At 41.4% G+C, this 21,223-nt stretch overlaps 5 protein-coding genes across 5 annotated transcripts; 4 read left to right on the top strand and 1 right to left on the bottom strand.

Annotated features, from left to right (window-relative positions):
- The first annotated feature begins 5,440 nt into the window (after positions 1–5,440).
- Positions 5,441–9,016, top strand: LOC104822673 (IQ domain-containing protein IQM2). Its single transcript, XM_010553960.2, has 9 exons — positions 5,441–5,689; positions 6,202–6,671; positions 6,773–6,887; positions 6,973–7,038; positions 7,138–7,226; positions 7,319–7,409; positions 7,503–7,745; positions 7,857–7,958; positions 8,087–9,016. Exons 2-9 carry the CDS (start codon positions 6,244–6,246, stop codon positions 8,759–8,761), a joined length of 1,809 nt encoding a protein of 602 aa, XP_010552262.1. The 5' UTR covers positions 5,441–5,689; positions 6,202–6,243; the 3' UTR covers positions 8,762–9,016.
- Positions 9,017–9,841: 825 nt separating this feature from the next.
- LOC104822670 (feruloyl CoA ortho-hydroxylase 1) lies at positions 9,842–11,316 on the top strand. The gene is given in 4 exon segments (XM_010553958.2): positions 9,842–10,056; positions 10,058–10,151; positions 10,237–10,478; positions 10,556–11,316. Coding segments are annotated over 4 exon segments (1,065 nt in total). The 5' UTR covers positions 9,842–9,904; the 3' UTR covers positions 11,133–11,316.
- On the bottom strand, positions 11,234–13,445 carry LOC104822672 (probable polyamine transporter At3g13620). Its single transcript, XM_010553959.2, has 2 exons — positions 12,936–13,445; positions 11,234–12,516 (listed from the first exon to the last, which is right to left on the bottom strand). Exons 1-2 carry the CDS (start codon positions 13,210–13,212, stop codon positions 11,384–11,386), a joined length of 1,410 nt encoding a protein of 469 aa, XP_010552261.1. The 5' UTR covers positions 13,213–13,445; the 3' UTR covers positions 11,234–11,383.
- Positions 13,446–15,905: 2,460 nt separating this feature from the next.
- Positions 15,906–17,718, top strand: LOC104822669 (dormancy-associated protein homolog 4). The gene is made up of 4 exons (XM_010553957.2): positions 15,906–16,359; positions 16,810–17,140; positions 17,394–17,442; positions 17,552–17,718. The coding sequence occupies exons 2-4, from the start codon at positions 16,876–16,878 to the stop codon at positions 17,577–17,579; spliced, it is 342 nt and encodes a 113-aa protein (XP_010552259.1). The 5' UTR covers positions 15,906–16,359; positions 16,810–16,875; the 3' UTR covers positions 17,580–17,718.
- Positions 17,719–18,040: 322 nt separating this feature from the next.
- LOC104822668 (trihelix transcription factor ASIL2) lies at positions 18,041–19,973 on the top strand. Its single transcript, XM_010553956.1, has one exon. It carries the CDS (start codon positions 18,422–18,424, stop codon positions 19,724–19,726), a length of 1,305 nt encoding a protein of 434 aa, XP_010552258.1. The 5' UTR covers positions 18,041–18,421; the 3' UTR covers positions 19,727–19,973.
- Positions 19,974–21,223: the final 1,250 nt, after the last annotated feature.

Here is a 21,223-nt window from a genome sequence, read left to right as displayed (position 1 = left end):
TTAATTATACTAAAACCATTCTTTCCTTGAAATTTATATTTGGTGAGAAAAAAATATCGCAAACTTGTAATTCATGTGAAAACCTTCGAAACTTGGGGTTGCAGAACAACCAGAGGAAAGAAGAAAAAGTTCTTATTGTCTGATCTAATTTTACAGAGTATACAATGTCGTGTAATTATACTAAAGGCAACAGTATAATATAAGGAAACTAATATCTGCAGGAGGAAAGTTATAGAAACCGAGAATATATTAGCATAATCTCAGTCGTCAAATCATGGATTCTCTTGATTGAGATCGTAGCACTTGGATGCAGGATTATCGCCATCTTCCAGATCATGTATTTGCTTTTCGGCTAAGGTATGGGCTCCAACATTCCCCCTCAAGATTGGACCTCGATTATCAATGAGGCCAATCTTGCCGAGGAGTTTGTTGAGAATATAAGCACCTGTAGCTTTGGTGAAAATATCTGCGAGTTGTTCCGAGCTTTTGGTATACTCGGTGGAGATGATCCCGTGAGCAATCTTTTCCCGAATGAGGTGACAGTCTACCTCTATGTGTTTTGTCCTTTCATGAAACACCGAGTTTGCCGCTATGTGCATCGCCGCTTGATTGTCGCAATGGAGAGGTATCGGGAGTGTCGGAGTTATCCCGAGATCATTAAGGAGATGCCTTAACCAAATAATCTCGCATGTAGTGTTAGCCATTGATCTGTACTCGGCTTCTGCACTTGATCTTGCGACCACCGTTTGTTTTTTGCTTTTCCACGTCACTAAGTTTCCTCCAACAAATGTGCAGTAGCCTGTGGTTGATTTTCGATCATTCTTGTCTCCAGCCCAATCCGCATCGCAGTACGCCGTGATCCCAACGTCATTGTTGCACTTCATCCATAGTCCTTTTGTTGGTGTTCCCTTGAGATACTTGAGAATTCGGTTCACCATGTGCCAGTGGTCCTTGGTTGGCGAATGCATCCATTGACTAACCTGGTTCACGGAGAAACAGATATCAGGTCGTGTAATAGTTAAGTAAATTAGCTTACCCACAACGCGGCGATAAAGTGTGACATCCGAAAAGCATTCCCCCTCGCGTTGATGTTTGTAAGCCGCCTCAAGAGGTGTAGTCACAGGTTTGGCTCCAAGCTTGCCTGTGTCATGAAGCAAGTCAAGTAAGTATTTTTGTTGCGAAAGGAACAAACCATCCGAATTACGGTGAATCTCGATTCCGAGGAAATATGTGAGATTGCCGAGATCCTTAATGTCAAAGGAGGTTCTTAGAAGCTGTTTTGCGCTCGCGATGCCAAGGTTGTCACTTCCTGTAATCACAATGTCGTCAACGTATACGAGAATAATTGTAATAAGAGAAGCATTATGACGGAAAAACAGAGAATGGTCAGCCTCCGAGCGAGAAAAACCATGTGTGACAAGAGCATCATGGAGCTTCTTGTACCATGCTCGGGGCGATTGTTTAAGACCATAGAGCGCCTTACGGAGCCGACAAACGAACTTGTCTGCTAGGACTCGAATCTTCTATTCGATGATGTGCTTTTAGAAAAAGAGATTTAGATCACTTCTTCAACCCCTTAGACTCTCCAAAAAGGTCTGAAGAAGTTCTTTATTTCGGCCCCTTAGTGTTAGGGTTATTGCGAGAAACGAAAGAAGACAGAGACGTTTTAACGAGTTCGGTTACCGGGCAAGCTCGGGCCTACATCTCGGTCGGACGGTGTCGACGAATCCACTAGAGAAGAATCGAGAGAAACCAACAATCGGCGACCTCCACAATCACCGTAGGCTCACCCAAGAAAGAATCGGGAAAAAACATGACAGCCCTTGAGTTACAAGCGAGAACCAGAAGGCCCTTACCGAGACCTTCAATCTCACCTCTCTCCTTGGTCGTCTCTGAGCTTCGGCGTCGCCGAGAGGCTCCTCCATCTCCGCGATCTTTCTTTCTCTCTCGAACGTTCCTCCTCGAGCATGTGCGTCGTCTCCGCATAATGAAACACGATAGGGTATTCACCCTAACATCGAAGCGCATCGTTTCAATTAAAACCGAAATCTCCTTCCAAAACAGAAGGTTCTCTTTTTTGCCAACTGAGCCGTGAGGCCCAACAATCTCCATCTTGGTGGAGAAAGAGAACAAGAAATAATAAAAATAAACACTAGTGGAACTCGCTGTTTCCAACACCGATCGATTTTCGTCAAAATTTAAAACACAACTTACCTGACATACCTCACTTATCTGATGCATCAGAGTTAGTCATATGCTGCTGCCTTTGAACCTGATGACGCTCCCACCAATGACTCCTCAAGGACTCGTCGCCTTATTCTGCCACTGATCCTGCTCATCCAAACCTAAAACACTCGGTAAACGTGTTAGAACGTTCACCCCGATAGGACTCGAACAGAAGTCCTAACATACGTCACCCGACCGGCAGACGCTACCCTCGGTTGTATGACTCCCTAGATCGTCAAACTAACCCTCCTTGGTAAAGTCCGAGACTTCACCTGCTAGCAACTCGAGGATTATACCCGACGTCTACCCACCCCCTAAGTCTATCCCGACATCCTCTGAGACTAACCTGAGTCATACTATCGAGACCCGATAGATACCTACCTAGCCCAGGATCCCCATAGAGTCTACACTATCTATGAGTATGCGACTTCTACCCTCGGACCCTAACCTGCCAACTAAGATTGTCCCACGGTTTTGTCCCGTGAAGACGCTCCTAGTCATCTACGAATGCTCCACCGAGAATGAGACACGTGAGTGCACGTACTCCACCTCGAGAGGGAGTGTCCTAGCGCTCCAACCTACACCGACTCTACCCGGTGAAATCCGGCACCTCCCACCTCACACCATCTCTCGAGCATCCTACCCGAGGAAGCTCCACCTAAATGTGGAGACCTCACCTCCTGACCTACCACCGAGAACCGAAGCAACTTCGGTTTACTCGTCTGAGATCAACATGTCCTTCTACCTCGGACTCTCCCTACCTCGTCATCCGGGACCTACAACACTTCTTGTAGTGTCCCTATCTACCCGCAGAACCACTCACTCCACCTGGTCCTTGGCCTTCTCCTGCAATCCGATTTCTCGGGTCTGCCCGAGACCCCTAGTCCTTCCACCATACCCCCTTCTGGGGTATACTGAGTTAAAAACACTACAAAAAAACAGTCCTAGCATACGAGTTCCAAGCGTTGGAATCCTTTCCTCCGTGTGGATACGTGTAGAGGGCGAAGTACTCTTCCTCCCTTCCGTGATCAGACGAGTTCTTCGATTGATACAGGCCCCGGATCGATTGAGGTAAGCGTTCTGACGTTTCTACAAGATCATACTACATGGTTCTAGGGGTTTCTTATAAATTTTTGTTTTACATCCACTGCGCAAACCCTAGAGTGTAAGAGCAGGAATGGAGAGCAAATTGTTTTGAAAATCTGGAACATGAAATGCCGGAACATGATTATCAAAAACATGTAGTTGGCCGTGTCCTAAAATTGGGAGAGTTTGACCATCAGCCACACTCACCTTGCCCCAAATTTTTTTCAGATTACTCAACAAGTTTGGATTACTAATCATGTGATTGGTGGCTCCCGAATCAACTATGAAAGATGCATTTAGAGAAAGAGATGAATCAGAGACAACATTACCCGACTCCTTGTCCTTCATGGCAAGGAGAAGTTGCTTAAAACCTTGAACTTCATCAGGTGTAAATGACAGAGTTGTAGTAGCAGCAGTCATTGCCTGATCGCTTTTGGGTGAATCTTTGTATCTTGAAGGCTTGAGGTGAGGATGGAGAAGCCAACACTTCTCCTTGGAATGGCCTTGCCTCTTGCAGTGATCGCACGAGAGAGGACGTCGGTCACGACCGGGAGCAGAAGGCGAGGAAAAATGGTTCGGACCGCGGCGATAATGAGCAAGTTCGCTTGGACCTGAAAACAGAATATGTCCTCCTTCCTCTCTTTTAATCATCATGCAGACATCATCATATTTTGGGAGCTTGTCTTGGCGAAGAATATGGTATATGAGATTATTGTACGAGCTGTCAAGAGTAAGGAGGATGGAGAAAACCTTATCCTCCTCCAACCTGTCTTTGTACGCCTTGATGTCCGCCGTAGGGGGGCGCAATTCCTCGAGTTCAGTCCACAGGGAGCTGAGTTCTCCATGGATCGTGTTGAATGATTTGCCATTCTGTTGGAGAGCAAACATACGTTTCTTGAGTTCAAAAATTCGACAGAGATTGCTAACATTACCATAGACATTCTGAAGAGCCTCCCAAAGCTCCTTAGTGGTCTCCAAGGCAATGAATGATTTCAGGACGTTGGAATCCAACGAGCTCTGAAGAATAGCAAGAGCGAGATTATCCTCCTTCACCCACTCAGTTGACAGATCTGGGCGAATCCGAGTTTCTTGCTCTGTTGCAGCAATAGGTTGGGGCGTGACTTGTGTTTGGGTTGTGTGATCCCAAAGGCCACGACTCTTGAGAATAGCCTTAGCCGCTTTCGACCAATAGAAATAGTTATCTCCGGAGAGGAGCACAGGGATTGTTTTCGGGGCATTTAGATCCATGCTTAAGCCGGGGAAAAAAAAAAAGATGGAGGAAGGAGTTGTTGGGAGGAAAGCAGAATGATGACGAAAGGAATCACAGAATCAGCAACCCAGAGGCTCTTGATACCATGTGAAAACCTTCGAAACTTGGGGTTGCAGAACAACCAGAGGAAAGAAGAAAAAGTTCTTATTGTCTGATCTAATTTTACAGAGTATACAATGTCGTGTAATTATACTAAAGGCAACAGTATAATATAAGGAAACTAATATCTGCAGGAGGAAAGTTATAGAAACCGAGAATATATTAGCATAATCTCAGTCGTCAAATCATGGATTCTCTTGATTGAGATCGTAGCACTTGGATGCAGGATTATCGCCATCTTCCAGATCATGTATTTGCTTTTCGGCTAAGGTATGGGCTCCAACAATTCACGCTGCGTGATGAAATTACATATGAAAATTGACTTAGCAAATGTCCTTCACTCTTGGATATTAATAGTCCACGGAAAGTGTGAAGACAATGTCAAAACCATGAATCCGTACCATATTATATATATATATATATATATATATAACTGATGGGAAAGTGACAATTTGATCACATAATTTCTGAATTTACGCAAAAAACAATACGGTTATATAGTTTTACTATAGAAATAGAGGCGGAGTAGCAATTGGAAGATCCAATTCAAGCATTTGTTAAAGATTATTTTCATAAAATATCGTAATTATTACGATTTTTTTTTATATTAGATAATAAATGTTTTTGTTTTTTTATTGGGGCAGAAATTTTGAAGGAGTAAACGGTGAAGATATGAAATTGAACTTTTTAATTAAACTCTTGTGAATATTCCGTAGCTACAAACACGTGTTTGGAAAAAACCGACGCCTCCCTCTCTCTCTCTCTCTCTCTCTCTCTCTCTCTCTCTGTTGACGCCATTATATATAACTCCATTGCCGAAGAGCTTGTAAGCTTCGAATTTACATTTTCCCGTGTTTAAAGAAGGAAAGAACCTAAGAATCATCGTTCTGAGGACAGAAGAGAATCAACAGAAGAAGATTCGAGAGAATACAATCGGAAAGTTTCGGCATTTCTGGAAAATTTTACAGTTTGGGGATAAACCCCGTTATCTCTGACTTTGTCTTCAAGGTAATAACGCGCCCTTGATTTCTGGAATAGAAATTTTCTCTTGTTTGTTCTATTTGTGCCTGCGATGTTTCCAATGGATTGTTTCGTGATGTCTCCACGAGATTGTTTTGATCAGCATTTGTATTTTACTCCACTCGAACAGATTTCCGTGATCTCTCGTAGTTCTCCATGGTTTTTGAGTAGTATTTGATAGTCCGTGACCCCTCACTGATTTACTGAAATACGATGTTATCGGGATAATGCGTCTCGTTTATGGGTTTTGTCTGAAGCTCTCGTTTATGTTGATCAGATTCTCGGGTCTGATTCATTTCCAAGATTCTTCAACTGGGTTACGATGTCTCGCAGATCCGTGAAGTTCTTGTTTTAGTTCTGTTTTCGGCCTGAATCTTTTGATCCTACGGTGTTTGTGAAAATGCTCTTCCTCTGTATATATGTATATCTCCGGATATGTGTAAATTGCACATATTCCCGATTTTTTTAACTTCTGATCCGATTGTTTTTTTCCATGGCAGATTTGTATATTTTCGGATTGAAGATCTGAAGGTTTCTGTTGAATGGGGATCTCTTTCTCTTGCCCGTTTGCGGAGCACAACGATGTGGAAGCTGTTTTGGAATCAGTCAAAGTGAAGTCAATAAGTTTCGGAGATGATGAGTGTAAAACTCCGACAAGATCTGTCAGCTTCAACGACGGAACTCTGGAACCCACGATTCTGAAATCTATGGGATCCGGTAAAATGGTCGTGGAGAAATCCGTTAGCTTCAAAGGGAGGCAACTGCAGAGGATGATCTCTCTCAACAGGTCTCTTCCAATGGAGGATCATAAGAAAGACGATGTCTATGAGATGGATATTGCTAGAGAATTGTCTCTCTTGGATCTGAAAAACCCGAAACACGAGGCTGCCATCAAATTGCAGAAAGTTTACAAAAGCTTCCGCACCAGAAGAAAGCTAGCTGATTGTGCAGTTCTTGTCGAGCAAAGCTGGTTAGTTCCGAGTTTACTTAGAGGCTTGAAGCTGGATTTCGGGTAATGTCAAAAGTGTTTTATGTCTAATTGGTGTTTTTTTTCCTTCTAATGCATCACAGGTGGAAGCTCTTGGATTTTGCGGAGCTGAAGAGGAGTTCTATATCGTTCTTCGATATCGAGAAACATGAAACTGCTATTTCTCGGTGGTCAAGAGCGAGGACCAGAGCCGCTAAGGTGACCAAGATTAATACTTTTCTGATCTTTGTTTCCTTAAATCTGTTTCACCATACTCACTCTGTTTATTGCTGGAATTTTACAGGTCGGTAAAGGTTTGTCAAAGAATGGAAGAGCTCAAAAACTCGCTTTACAACACTGGCTAGAGGCGGTGAGTTGAAAACCGATCCATGGAGCCAAATCATAGCCAAATTTCCTAGCTTGTCGGGTCTAATGTGTTCAGACATTATTATGCATTTTTGTTAAACAGATTGACCCGAGACATCGGTATGGACACAATCTGCACTTCTATTATAACAAATGGCTCCATTGTCAGAGCAGAGAACCCTTCTTCTACTGGTAACCGATGCACTTATCCTTTTATTCTTCTAAATCTTCTTTGTAGAATCGTGAAGCTGATCATGTATGTGGAATTGATTCAAATGTTGCAGGCTTGATATCGGAGAGGGGAAAGAAGTGAATATCGTGGAGAAATGTCCCCGGTGGAAACTTCAACAGCAGTGCATAAAGTACCTTGGTCCGGTTAGTATCAGTTTGATATCTACTCAAAAAACGAATTTATCTACAAAAACGTAGAACGTTTTCTTTACTTTGTTCCGGTTTTTGTGTCTGCAGATGGAAAGAAAGGCTTATGAGGTGGTTGTGCGAGATGGGAAATTCTTCTACAAGCAAAGTGGAGAGATTCTTCACACAACTGCTGCAGAAGATATTGATTCTAAGTGGATTTTTGTCCTCAGCACGTCAAAGGTTTTATACATCGGGAAGAAGAAGAAGGGTACGTTTCAGCATTCGAGCTTCTTGGCGGGAGGAGCCACTGCTGCAGCTGGAAGATTGGTCATTGAAAATGGTGTTCTTAAGGTATTGATGGATACATGATCAGTATATTGTTTATATATATATATATATCCTGTTTGGTATCTTGAAGAATATAAGCTTAAGCTTTTTGTTGTATTGGTGGCTTTGAAACAGGCTGTTTGGCCACACAGCGGGCATTATCAGCCTACAGAAGAGAATTTCATGGACTTCCTTTCCTTCCTCGGAGAGACCCGTGTTGATATCACCGATGTGAAGGTAAGAGAGATATAACAAACATCATCATAATATTAGATTCTCGGCTTTTCTTCTTGAAGATCTTTGTACTCGGGAATAGTTTTTCAAAGATTATGTTGTTGAATTATTCTGCTTTCTGTTCTTTTCAGATGAGTCCAACGGATGAGGATGAGTTCTCAATTCACAAGCAAAGAAGTACTCATCTAAGAAACCACTCGTTGGAAGAAGATTTAACACAAGAGTTGGACTGTGTAGAGACCGAGAATAGCAGTATCTGTCACGAGAAAGCCGGTTCAAGAGAAGAAGAAACAACTCTGGTGATGAAACATTCCAAGTCCAGAAAGTTGGCCAATCTCGAATTACCGAAAAGGGTCGAATCTTTCAGCGGATTTAGTGAAGAAAACCGATCCATGGACCCAAATCATAGCCAAATCTCTGAAGGGTATGACTCGGGAGATGAAGATGAGGAAGAGATGCTTGAAATAGACCAAGAATCAAAGCCAGTGGAATCGAACTCACCCAGAGAAGAGAACGGGGAGATTCCAGAAGAATCAATCCTTAAGAGGATAAACTCCAAGAAAGAGACGAGATCTTTCCAGCTGGGGAAACAGCTATCATGCAAATGGACAACAGGGGCAGGGCCGAGGATCGGTTGTGTAAGAGATTATCCATCCGAGCTTCAGTTTCGGGCACTGGAACAAGTGAACTTGTCTCCCAGAAGTGCACTGTCCATCTCCAGATCTTGTTTCTCTCCCCAAACCCATCACGCTTCACCGATGTGGAGAGGATCTTCTCTGCCTGCAGGGATTACACGCCATGACTGAGAAGTTTTACTCAGAAAACGTTTTCCAGTTCACTATATTCTTCTGATCTATTCTTTTTGTGTGAATAGAGAAGATGACATAGGGATTCTTTTTTCCACTTTTCTTCTTCTTTAACATTTTACAGGATTTCATTTGTTCATTCAGTTTCTTGTTGATCAAGAAATTGCATAAATGTAAGATTATTTCCTTTTGAACATTTGTTCTCTTTGGCAAGTTTGTAATAGACAACTGAGGGTGAGAACAAGAGATCTTAGATATTCCCTTATACACTCTATAAAGAGCCCAATGAACACGACGTTTTCTTCCTGATTTAGCCCAATTGTTCGATTTCGATTCGGTTAAGCCCAAACCGGCCTAACCTAAATCCTCTGCTCGAGTCAGAAGCTCCGTCCAACTGGGCTACTTTCACTAAATTTTACACTGTGGAGTACAAAAGTTTTTTCCTCTCTAGACCGATTGATCTTAGAGTCTGGTCGGTCCGATCTGAGTCAGTACTCGATCTGAGGGTTTCAGTTCAAGTTCGGATTGATCCGACTTTTTCGGATCTATATAACTAAGCCCGAAATCCAGTTTTATAGATTTCGGATTCGGATCGGGTGGACTCGCTCAATTTCTTTGTAAATTTAAGATGTTTTGAGAAGAAAATTATCGGGTTTTTTTTTTTTTCCAAATCGGATCCGAAGGCTGATTTGAAACCGGTTTGAAAACCCAATTTTTTCGGATAAATAAACTTAAACCCAAAACCCAACATTTTTCGGATGAGTTCGGGTCGGACTTCGGACCTTAATTGACACCGCTATCGATGGTGATGGCGGGTGAGGATTTACTTTTCAACGCATCATTATAAACGAGTTAAATGTCTATAAAACATTAAAACGTGCGGTGAAAATTTGATTAAAGTTGTCAAATCTAGGCAGATCATACGAATTTTAGCCATCTATAAAACATGGTTATTAATTTATGACGTATTTAACCTTATTTTAGGAGAAATGAAAATATTTCAAATGTAAACGATCTCATCCAAGACAATTACACTTTAGGGATTTTTGCATGTATAGAAATTTGCATGTATATATATATATATATATATATATATATATATTGTGAAGATCTAAACTTTTTCTAAGAGTTCAAATTCAAAAAATGAATCTAACACAGGCAACCCAGTTCTCAGATCCATCCAAAGTGTACGACTTTGTCGTGATCAAAGGGAATGGAGTCAAGGGCTTGTCCGAAACCGGCATCAAATCGATTCCTGATGAATACATTCAGCCTTTCGAAGAGCAGCTCATCAACAGAATCCATTCCCGTGATCGATATGTCGGACCCGGACGAGAAAAAGATCGGAGAAGCCGTGTCTGATGCTGCCGAGAAGTGGGGTTTCTTTCAGGTAAGTGTACGTATACACTAAAAACAGATATCTATACTGTAATCCGACCTATAGATATATAAGAACACTGATCATTGTGTTCAAGGTGGTTAACCATGGAGTTCCTTTAGAGGTTCTGGAGAATGTGAAAACTGCAACGAGCAGATTCTTCGGTTTGCCAGTTGAGGAGAAGAGGAAGTTCTTGAAGGAATATTCTCCCTCCAAGAACGTACGTCTCGTTACGAGCTTCAACCCACAAGCCGATAAGGCTCTCGAGTGGAAAGATTATCTCAGTCTCTTCTTTGTCTCCGAATCCGAGGCCTCGCAGTTTTGGCCTCAAGTCTGCAGGTTGGCGATCGAAAACATTACATATACATGATCATGTCATGTTCATGTATTTATGCATGTTCTTGTCTGGTTTACAGACATGAAGCACTGGAGTACATGAACAAGTCCAAGAATCTTGTCAGGAAGCTTCTAGAGATGTTGCTGAAGAAACTCAACGTGAGAAAGCTCGACGAAGAGGAGAGAGAGTCACTATTCATGGGTTCATTCCGAGTCAACCTTAACTATTACCCGATCTGTCCCGACCCGAGCCTCGCAGTCGGTGTCGGTCCCCACTCGGACGTTTCCTCGTTCACCATCCTCTTACAAGACGAGACCGGCGGTCTACACGTACGGTCCCTCACGACAGGGAACTGGGTTCATGTCCAACCTATCAAAGGATCTCTAGTGATTAATATCGGAGACGCGATGCAGATAATGAGCAACGGTCTGTACAAGAGCGTGGAGCATCGTGTACTCGCCAATGGAAGCAAGAACAGGATCTCTGTCCCGATTTTTGTGAACCCCAAACCGAGCTCAGTGATCAGTCCTCTGCCTGAAATGGTCGCCCGAGGACAGGAACCGCTGTACAAGAACGTTCTCTACTCCGATTACGTGAAGCATTTCTTCAAGAAAGCTCACGACGGGAAGAAAACACTCGATTTTGCTAAGATCTAATAGTAACAATAACTGTAAACTCACAGAACATATCAATCTGTTGAATGATCAAAATGTACATGATTCAACAAAAATCCTGACCTGATAGACGGAGATAACGGTAGATCGAAGATGGAAGAATCACTTTCTCTCTGAATGATTCGGTTTCAGTGTTCATATAAATGCAGATAACATGGTACAGAAAGTAGACAGAAGTACAAACAGGAGCAAGAACTCCATTCATGTCTTCAAACCGAACTTGTGCTGAACCATCATGATTCACGATCATCATCAATGGCACCATCACTGAACTCGAAGATCTTCCTTGATCTGCAGAAATTCATCAGAAAATACCAACCGATCGCTCCTGCAGTCATTAGACCGCTCAGAAGATAGACAGTCTTAGTAGCAAACACCATTATCACAAAAAGGAACCCTGATGGGATCAAACACATCGCCACCAGTCCCGGAATGTTAAACGGAACTCTGTAAGGGCGCTTAAGCCCAGGAAGCTTTTTCCTTAGCCATATGAACGATGCGAATTCCAACAACATCCCCAAACTGTACAAGAAATTTGCAGAGGATATGATGTCTGTGAAGTCCATGTAAGCCAAACCGAGAGACATGAGAGCTGACAAGAGAATTCCGACCCATGGAGTGTTGAACCATTTGGATCGAACAGCGAAGAATTTGGGCAAGAACCCTAAATCCGCCATGCCCTCCAGCTGAAAAGCGCTGCTGCTTAACTGAGCTTCGAAAAGGCCGATACTTGATAAGACAGCACCGATCTCTATCCATATTTTCAGCCATTTTCCGGCCAGCATCTCTGCTGCTTCGGCATGAAACCCTGATTCCCATCTGCTCTGGTCTACCGACACTGCCCCAGTGACTGCGAAAAGAGGAATCAGGTAAGCTATGCAGGTGAAGATCACGGCAACGAGAAGAGCCAAGGGAAACGTCTTCTGGGGCTTGTCCACTTCGCCGGCAAGAGTGCTGACATTGTCCCAGAAATTCAAGTTCCAGAAAAGGGTATTGAAGTAGAGGGTCCAATCCCTTTTCTTGCTTCCCAAGTTACCCCAACGGTGAGGTTTGATCTTGGGGATTGCAATGGCGGACATGAGAAGGAAAGGCGAGAGAGAAACGACACCGAGAATAACCGCAGCATATCCTACAATGCTCAGGCCTGTATAGTTCAAGATAGATAAGAGCACTGTCGAGGCGAATATTGAAACTTTTCTTGGCCAACCAGATTCAAGGGCGGGGAAGAGCTTATCCAAGTAATCGACGCAGAGGACAGGAAACGAAGCAACGTTGATCACACCGCTAAGAAACTTCCACGAACCCATCATGGACCCGACGAACGATCCAAATGCACGGTGAGCCCATATCACGAACCCTCCATTGCCTGGAAACACCAACAGAATCAGACCGAACACGGGTTTTAGTTAAATCACTGGTCTATGAAGGTTAAAACCCAGAATTTCAGGTTCAGACACGATTTAGAGAAGCGACCTCCATATATAAAGTTTGGACCCTTCATGAATTTGATGATCGAATTCATGATTTTCAGGTTGAGACTTAAGACACGAATCAGAGCCACAGTGCTTATATGTTAAGCAATCTCAACAGTTACGAAAAGTTCATGAAAGTACATAAAGTTGCGAGCTTTCTTCAATCCAACGACCAGACAAAATGAGATCAGGAGATTTGAAAGTTCAAAACCCATGATTACACAACTCCAAAAACTCGGGAAAATCATACAAAAGTTTGGATCTTTGGCGATATAGATTCGATTCCGATGCATTTGAATACATACACACACACCTGGAAAAGCAGTGGAGAGTTCTGCAGTGATTAGGGCTTCAGGAACACTCCAGATGAAAGGGAAGATTAGGAAACCGAGGATCGCCAGAAGCGGACCGGCGGCTTGACCCGCCGGTTCTTCCCCAAAGGGACCGCCGGCGACTTCGAAGTATATAAGGAATATCAGAGGAACCAAAGTCAGCTTCTTCGCCGTCGCTCCGCCGTCGGAGCCGGCGGTGGTTAGGGGGAGCTCCGCCGAGTTGTTGTGGTTCGATGCTTCCGCTTCCGCAACTGTCATGCTTTCTCTCTCTCTCTCTCTCTCTCCCTTTTTTGTGGGTTTCCGAGATCTGGGAGAATCTGATGATCCCAATAAAGGGATTTATAAGGGAAGAAACGATTCTATGGAAATATATAAATCACGGATTCCAAAAAAATATCGTGAAGATATGTTTCCAGAAACGCAAGTCAGTTTCATCATCTGACACCGAATCTCTGGGAAAGATGACGGACCGTCCGATCTTTATGATTTCCGGCTTTTTATGATTCGATTAATCTGTTAATATCTCTCCTAAATTTATAAAATCCATTTTTTTTTACATTTTTTTTACCATAATCATGGAGTTATATTAAAAAAAAGGGAAATTCAACCCTCAATAGTTCTAAAAACAAAGAATCTTTTTTTTTTCTGTTGACCAATTTGTCATTTCATGCTTTATTTTATGGTTTCATGCATGATGATTGGACAGATTGGGGTGCGTGTACATACACACATGCGTGACTGTATACAAAATCTTCTGTAACAAATTAATTAATATATAAAGGGATAAGATAAGACATGAGGGGATATTTGTAACCTGAATTTTCTATTGTTGTGCCAAATCAAATTGCATCTTAACTACCAAATTATAAAATTACGGCCATCTTTGTACTAAAGTATTACCAATTAGGAGATTCATTTACACGGGTGGAGAAAAGATAAATGACCATTATTTCCCACATTGCATTATATAAAAAATACCCTTTATCTTTGCACTAAAATATTGCCAATTAGGAATCCATTTACATGACAGTAAGGCTGTGGAAAAAGGATAGTTGACCATTACTTTCCCAATTGCATTATATCAATAACAAATTGGTCATAGACATTTGGGTTTACTTGAGAATTGATCGACGATTAACTTGAGCTGGCCATTGTGCTCTACTCATATCTACATTGAACTTTTGGTGAGGGTTATTCTATAAAGTTTATTTCTTTGTCTCCATTTCCATGTCTAGCTCAATGGAGTCTGGGAGCCATACAGAACTTCCCATTGAGAAACTGACCTGAAAATTCTCTTTTGCTATGCTGTGATGCTACTTACTTCTCGTTCTTGTCGAAACTTTTTATCTTTTTCTTTCCCCCTCGAGGAAGAAAGCTGTCGGGCATTGCGTTCTTCACCGGTGGAACCTCCGGTTGTTCTCTACTTGTTGGTGCTATAAAGATCTGTTGAAGGGTTGCCCATCATCAGAATCTTCGTCATTTGAAAAATTACTCGGACAAAAAGCTTAGCTCAAGATTCAAGATTCAAGATCCCGACTCTGAGTCTTGCATTGGCTGTTTTAGATGTGAAAAGGCGATATTGGAGGAGAACTTGACGAATTTGCATCGTCTCGGAGGGAGATTTTGATGTGGACTTTGGGGCTTCCTCTCTTGTCTGCAAAGTAGCTGTTGTTGAGTTTTATGTTGTATAAATACACACCGATATATACAGTATATGTATATGTGTGTGAGAATGAAGATACATACATGTATATACAAGAATGTGTGTCAAGAAAATTAGGATTTACTTATGTTACATGGGATTTAGTAAGATGTCAATATCAGGGACTTAATTAGGTAGCCAACATAATTTGGGGTGAAATTCATAATTAATGATGAGTTTCTTTCTCCCAATAAAAAAGTCAACATGATAAATAAATATCATAATAAATAAGTAATTGGTTGAATAAAAAGAATTTTAAAAAGTTAACAAAATTTGTGGTGATATAATTGGTTGAATTAATTTAATTGATTCATGCAAAAACTAAAGTAAAATTATATGCTAACCATAGCTAAATTCCATCTTAGTTAGGTTAAACATAATTAATTTTTTTTAATCATCATCGAGTCACGGAGATTGTCCATATGCGTGTGTATTCATATTTACAATAAAATAGTAATAAATTTTAAATAGGCTTATCTTTTATTTTTATCCTGATACTAATAAAAAAGTTCCGTCACGTATACTACAAATAAAAATATCCACGTATCATGTATTTTCATTTCTTTAATCCTTGGCCTTTGGTGAAGTGGTTGACAAATAAATTAAATTAATGAAACTAATTTCTAATTAAATATATTACTACGAGAAATAAAAGTTATTAATTGTATGTTTGGTAGGTCCTTCAGATCAAGATTTGTTATAAATCAAATAAAATCTTAATAGTCCGACAAACTATTTGTTAGAGATAAGTAATAATTATAATAACAAAATCAGACAAAAAGGTAAATGCGACAAAACAGGATAATACTAAAATACGCTTCTGTTATGAAGAAATATGTCTCTTGCAAATTTCATAGTTTCGAAATTTTTATTTTACATTTTTATTTTCTCATATATTTTAAATTTGATAAATACCAATATAGATAAACTGTTTAGATGCTACCCAATCTTTTGTATTAATTTTCAATATTGTTTAAAAGTAACATATAAATTTATTTTTTTAACAGTCTTTCCACAATATAGTCAATGTCAACATGGTTTGTGAAAGTTGAAAAGAGTTGAGAGTTTTTTTATTTTATTTAAAAAAGGTGGTTGAAATCAAGTTTTAAATTTAATACTTTATAATTATATTTTTTAGGGTTTGAAAATATATTGAAGCTATATAAAATAATATGTCTACTGGTACTTCATAATGTCAAGATTTGTATAAATACAGAATTACAATTTGCTTGTTTGGGTTGGTGGAAGCAAAATTCAGAATTGGAAAGTTTTCTGTAAAATACTCCTGTGAGGCTGTGAGCCGAGACTTGCCTACAGGAGGGAGGGAGGGAGAGAGAGAGAGAGAGAGAGAGAGAGAGAGTCACCATACCAGTCCCAGTTTACGTGTCTGATAGCGAAGGAGAGGAAGGTGATTCACGTTTTGCTTCTTCCTTGGCCTCGTGAAGACAACCTCGTTCTTTTGTCCAAACTTTCTTGTTCTTTTTGGCATTTGGTGAAAATCGACGATTAGGTTTCTGGGTTTTGATCGGATTCCGCTGATCGGTTCTCGATCGGCTCAGAGCTTGGAACTTTTCGCACCGGGTTTCGTTTGATTTCTTGTTTTTTGGGGGTCCGTCTATGAGTTTAGCTCTTTGAATATGGATCTATCTTCTCAACGACAGTCCCCGAACGGGCCGAGGGGTTTTCGTCTTCAAGCTCCGTTGGTAAGCTTCTGTCTTCTTTCTCTGGCATTTCCGTGGAAACTCTCGCTGAATTTATGAGAATGGTAGTGTACACAGTTGTCGACTTCTCCGTCACGCTGACAGCTTTTGACCGAGTTTCTGTTTGGATCGTGGGGAATCTCTGGAATATGTTCTGTTCTGCTTCCCGTAGCTGAATTTTGTTTCTTCCCGTAAGAACCCTAGCCAATTTCGCAACTTGGGTTGTATTGGTAGCAAACTTGTCTGCCCTAATTTGCGCTTAATTTGTACAATCGAAATCATTGTATCAATGAATTATTTATGGTCTACTAGCCGAATGAAAATATAAATTTTCTTAATTAGCGTATTCCCTGAATTAAATCTCCTTAATTTTGAAAGGTAAACGTAAATCCATAGATTAGCCTCTCCAAAAATATTCAACGACTCTCTCCCTATAATAACCCTAATCCGCAGATGGAGAAGGAGAAGAAGAAGAAGAATCCTAGAAAAAAAAAAAATCTTTTTTCGTAATTCGAACAAATGGGTACTCTCCTACACAAGCTTTGGGACGAAACTGTGGCCGGTCCGGCGCCGGAGACCGGTCTCGGGAAACTGAAGAAGCAAAAAGATCAGATCTCCGCCGTCCGATCGCCGCCGCAGATCTCCGGCGATCATGCGGTGACGAGGAGCATAACCGTCGTGAAGGGAAACAACGGCGGAATTCTCCGGAACTTGAGGATTGATTCCGGTCGTCTTCCTGATTCTCCGGTCGGATCCAGCAGCAACCCGGGAACTCCTCACACCCGTGAGTTTCTCATTACTATACTCTTTTTTTTTAAAAAAAATTAAATTCATGCTAAAAATAATAAATAATTTGTCATCTACCCCCTCTTGTTTTGACAAACTTGGGAAAAGGACTCTATTTTTTGTATTTACAATTAAACCCCGTATTTTATAATTGGTTACGATTGCGTTTGTTTTTAAGAATTTCGTTAAATCCTCCGTCATATATATATATTAAATAAATATTAAAAAGAATGTTGTATGTGTATATGCAGCTGGAACACCTGGTGAAGTCGATGCCCAAACCCTCACTACTTATGACTGGTTTACCTCTCTTCCTCTTTTCAAATTTTGTTCTTTTAAAGTACGGATCTTTGTACGTATTTTTTCATCTGATGTTGGGTTTTTTTTTTCTTCCCACGTAATCACACAGGATTGTGATAAACGCGTTGGACCGTTGATGAGAATAGAACCACCCGAGGAGTATGGATTTGTACATAACCAATATGAATATAAAAATCTAATATGTGTATACATTAATGTACATAACATGTATATGTATCTTATGCTTGTGAATATTATTGATATTTTGTTACATAACCAAGACAAAAGACAATGCTTTTTTATTGTTATTGTTGGTGTTAAGCCCGCAAATACCCATTACTTAGCCCAACACTCAAAGCCCATATAAATAAATAAACTTGATATTTTATTCATCGACGATATAACTTAAACTACATAATGATACGCATGTATGATAATTTTTTTTTTTTACGTAATTGCATGGATTATATAAAAATCATTTAGAAAGAGGTATTTATTTATTAGATTTCTTTAAATTTTTTTCCCGCTTGTGGAATGATGATGACCGAAGGAGGAGAACAGAACATGGAAGCTTCTTCGCTTATCGTCGGGAAAAAAAAACAGGCAGGGGTAGTTTCGGTACATCACCGGAAAAGCGATCTGTCGGGGCTATTTCCGGTAATTGCATCGAAATTTCATGGCGTTTTCCGTCAATTCGCCCCTTTAAGATTAAAAAAACAGAAGGGGGAAAAACCGTCTAGACTCATCTTACCTAACCGAGCCGGCAAAACTCTCACTTGCGCCGGTGACGGAAACTCACCCTCTCCAACCAATCACAGCCCTCCACGTCGACACCGTCCATATCTCAACATCTTTCCACGTGTCCTCCCCTCTCACCGACGCCGTCACCCTCCCGTTATGACCCCCTTCTCTCCGTCTGAACAGATCCTTTTACCAAACCCTAATTTCCCTCTCCACGATTTCGCCGGCTTCCAGATCCATGGACGACGTCGACGAGATCCGCTCTCAGCCTTCTCCGGCGGCTTCCGGTTCCCCGGATCAACTGTCGACCCCGCCGGTGGGGCGGATCACGGTGACGGTGGCTTCGACGGGGCCGCCCCCGTATTCTCCAGTGTCGTTGTCACGGCAGGATGCGAACGCGTTGGCTTTGACTCTCCCGGTCCAGGCGAGCGGTGGGGGTGGCGGAGGATGTAGCAGCAACGGCAGAGACGGAGGAGGCGGAGGAGGGAGAGAGGATTGCTGGAGTGAGGGAGCGACGGCGGTGTTGATCGATGCGTGGGGGGAGAGGTACTTAGAACTGAGCAGAGGGAATCTGAAGCAGCAGCACTGGAAGGAGGTGGCGGAGATCGTGAGCAGTAGGGAGGTTTACGGCAAAACTCCGAAGACCGATATACAGTGTAAGAACAGGATCGATACGGTGAAGAAGAAGTATAAGCAAGAGAAGGCGAGAATGTCTGCTGGTGGTGGACCCAGCAGATGGGTCTTCTTCGAGAAGCTTGACCGTCTGATTGGATCAACGACGAAGATCCCGACGTCCTCTCCGAGTGGCGGCGGCGGCGGATCATCGAATAAGATTCCGATGGGGATCCCTATGAGCAGCCGTTCGAATCTGTACCGACAAGGGAAGGTTACTCCGCCGCCGATGTCGGTCGACAAGCTTGACCGTCTAATTGGAGCCACGACGAGGATTCATACCGCTTCGCTCGGTGGCGGAGGAGGAGGATCCCCGAATGTTGCTATGGGGATTCCGATGAGCAACCGATCAAATCCGTTCCAGCCGCAGGGGAGGACACCATTGCAGCAAGGGATAGTGAAAAGGAACAGTGAGTCGAAACGTTGGCATTTCAGGAAGAGAAACGCTGTTGATTCCGACTCGGAATCAGAAACAGAGATGTCTGCTGATTCCGCAGACAGTCTCCCGCCTCCTCCACTGACAAAAAGGCTGAAGACAGAGAAGAAGAAAGACAGTGGAGGAGGAGAAGCAAACAAATGGATGGAGCTGACGAGGGCAATTCTGAGATTGGGTGAGGCTTATGAGCAAGCAGAGACAACGAAGCTTCAGCAGGTGGTGGAAATGGAGAAGGAGCGTATGAAGTTTTTGAAGGATCTTGAGTTACAGAGAATGCAGTTCTTCATGAAAACCCAATTGGAGATAACGCAGCTTGGGCAACATGGGAGGAGAAACGGAGGTGGAGGCGGTGGAATGGGGAACACTAGTAAGGATCATAGCAGTAAGAACAACAACATTGCTGCCATCAACAATAACAGCGATGTTAGTAACTAGAGGTTAAGCTAAGCAAATCAGTTCGTGATTCATAGCATTCTGCATTGGTAATGCTCACTGTGTCGTCAGCATTAGGATTCAGGAGAGTGTATTATTATAATTATTGTCATTGTTGCCAATCTTGTTAACTTTCTCCAGTGGAACAGATCTTTAACTTACCCAAGTTTCTGGATTCACTGAGACACCCAGATCGGATCTCTTCTTCAACATCTTTGATCTGTGCTTGCTGAAGGTATTTGGGTTTATATCTTCTTCTGCAAATTTTGAGCTCTTCTTGATTTTAGATTTGAATCTAGCTCTATCTTGATAGAACCAGGGTCCAACTAAATACCCTAAAAACTAGTTTATCGAGGGTGTCCATAATCTTATAAAGATTTAGTTTTCCCCATATACATTAGATGTGGGACTCTAACAATATTGCCCCTTTAGACAGCGATGATTGGCGGCTTCTCAATTACTAGCGGCTATGCATCTTTGTGTTCCTCTCCTGACGGTTTCTCTACTGTTGCGTCGTCTATAGGTCTAAAACTAATTTGTTGGAAGAGGGTGTCCATATCTTTGTATGGACTCAATTTTCCTTGCATACATGTTAGATGTGGGACTCTTTCGTCGGTTACTGTCTGAAATCTTGGTTAGGTTTCTTCTCCTTTCACCAAAACTCGTTAGTTTTATTTCACCATTTCACTGCGTGAGGTAAGTTTAGATAGTCCACAGAGTTTAGCGAGGTGGGTTCTTAATAATTTGTTTCATGAACCTATGTATGTTTTGTCCTGTCCAGATTTCTTGTGTCCAAAGCATCAACAACCCATGATTATCTATAACCCATGATTATCTATAAAGCAATGTTTGAACAAAATGTTTTTTTTTTTAAAATAAAAATTTTCTATAAAATATCATATGCATTCATCTGATTTAGATGGACCTTTTGGCGTCATTAGATACTAATTATAAAAGTGGAAACTTTAGAGTCCCGCATTCATGTTTCAAACATTTTCATTTTTTTTATTCTTTTGGAGATTCTTGGCCAACAACCAAACATCTAATAATCTGTTTGAGATGTTTTTCTCATTTTGTATTGGATGGATTGTAATATTAATATAATATGGCTGCTTTGTATCGGTTTAGCCTTTGATTAATCACTTGCTTCTCTGCAGTTTTGCACATAAAACAGTGTATACCGTTATTGTTTTACAAGACTAAGTTTTGATATATGATATTATTTTTATATTTGAATAAAACTCAAATATAAAAATCTAAACTTAACAGTGCAACAACCCGTGAAATGAAGGTTGCAAAACATATTTTTTGTTCAAATTTAGAGTCATTTATTTATTCTCGTCTTAGTAATTAGTTTGAACTTTGGTTAAAGATATCTGATTACAAAAAAAATTAGAATATAAAATTTTCAAATATTCCATTGTGTATCTACCCTCTTCACCACCCTCCATGTACGGGTCAATTCTCCATTTAATTTAAAGAAAAAAGTGATCTCCTATT

Source organism: Tarenaya hassleriana, unplaced genomic scaffold (genome assembly GCF_000463585.1).
Source record: "Tarenaya hassleriana unplaced genomic scaffold, ASM46358v1 Cleome37, whole genome shotgun sequence".
NCBI lineage: Eukaryota > Viridiplantae > Streptophyta > Magnoliopsida > Brassicales > Cleomaceae > Tarenaya > Tarenaya hassleriana.
This window is presented reverse-complemented; position numbering and strand designations above follow the sequence as displayed.

Bases quoted from the DNA above. Each gene is read 5' to 3' on its own strand.
- LOC104822673 (XM_010553960.2), top strand. From the start codon at position 6,244: ATGGGGATCTCTTTCTCTTGCCCGTTTGCGGAGCACAACGATGTGGAA. The intron at 6,672-6,772 runs GTTAGTTCCGAG...AATGCATCACAG, and splicing joins GTTCTTGTCGAGCAAAGCTG to GTGGAAGCTCTTGGATTTTG. The intron at 7,039-7,137 runs GTGAGTTGAAAA...TTTGTTAAACAG, and splicing joins TACAACACTGGCTAGAGGCG to ATTGACCCGAGACATCGGTA.
- LOC104822672 (XM_010553959.2), bottom strand. From the start codon at position 13,212: ATGACAGTTGCGGAAGCGGAAGCATCGAACCACAACAACTCGGCGGAG. The intron at 12,517-12,935 runs GTGTGTGTGTAT...TGGTGTTTCCAG, and splicing joins ACTCTCCACTGCTTTTCCAG to GCAATGGAGGGTTCGTGATA.
- LOC104822669 (XM_010553957.2), top strand. From the start codon at position 16,876: ATGGGTACTCTCCTACACAAGCTTTGGGACGAAACTGTGGCCGGTCCG. The intron at 17,141-17,393 runs GTGAGTTTCTCA...GTGTATATGCAG, and splicing joins CCCGGGAACTCCTCACACCC to CTGGAACACCTGGTGAAGTC. The intron at 17,443-17,551 runs GTTTACCTCTCT...GTAATCACACAG, and splicing joins ACCCTCACTACTTATGACTG to GATTGTGATAAACGCGTTGG.
- LOC104822668 (XM_010553956.1), top strand. From the start codon at position 18,422: ATGGACGACGTCGACGAGATCCGCTCTCAGCCTTCTCCGGCGGCTTCC.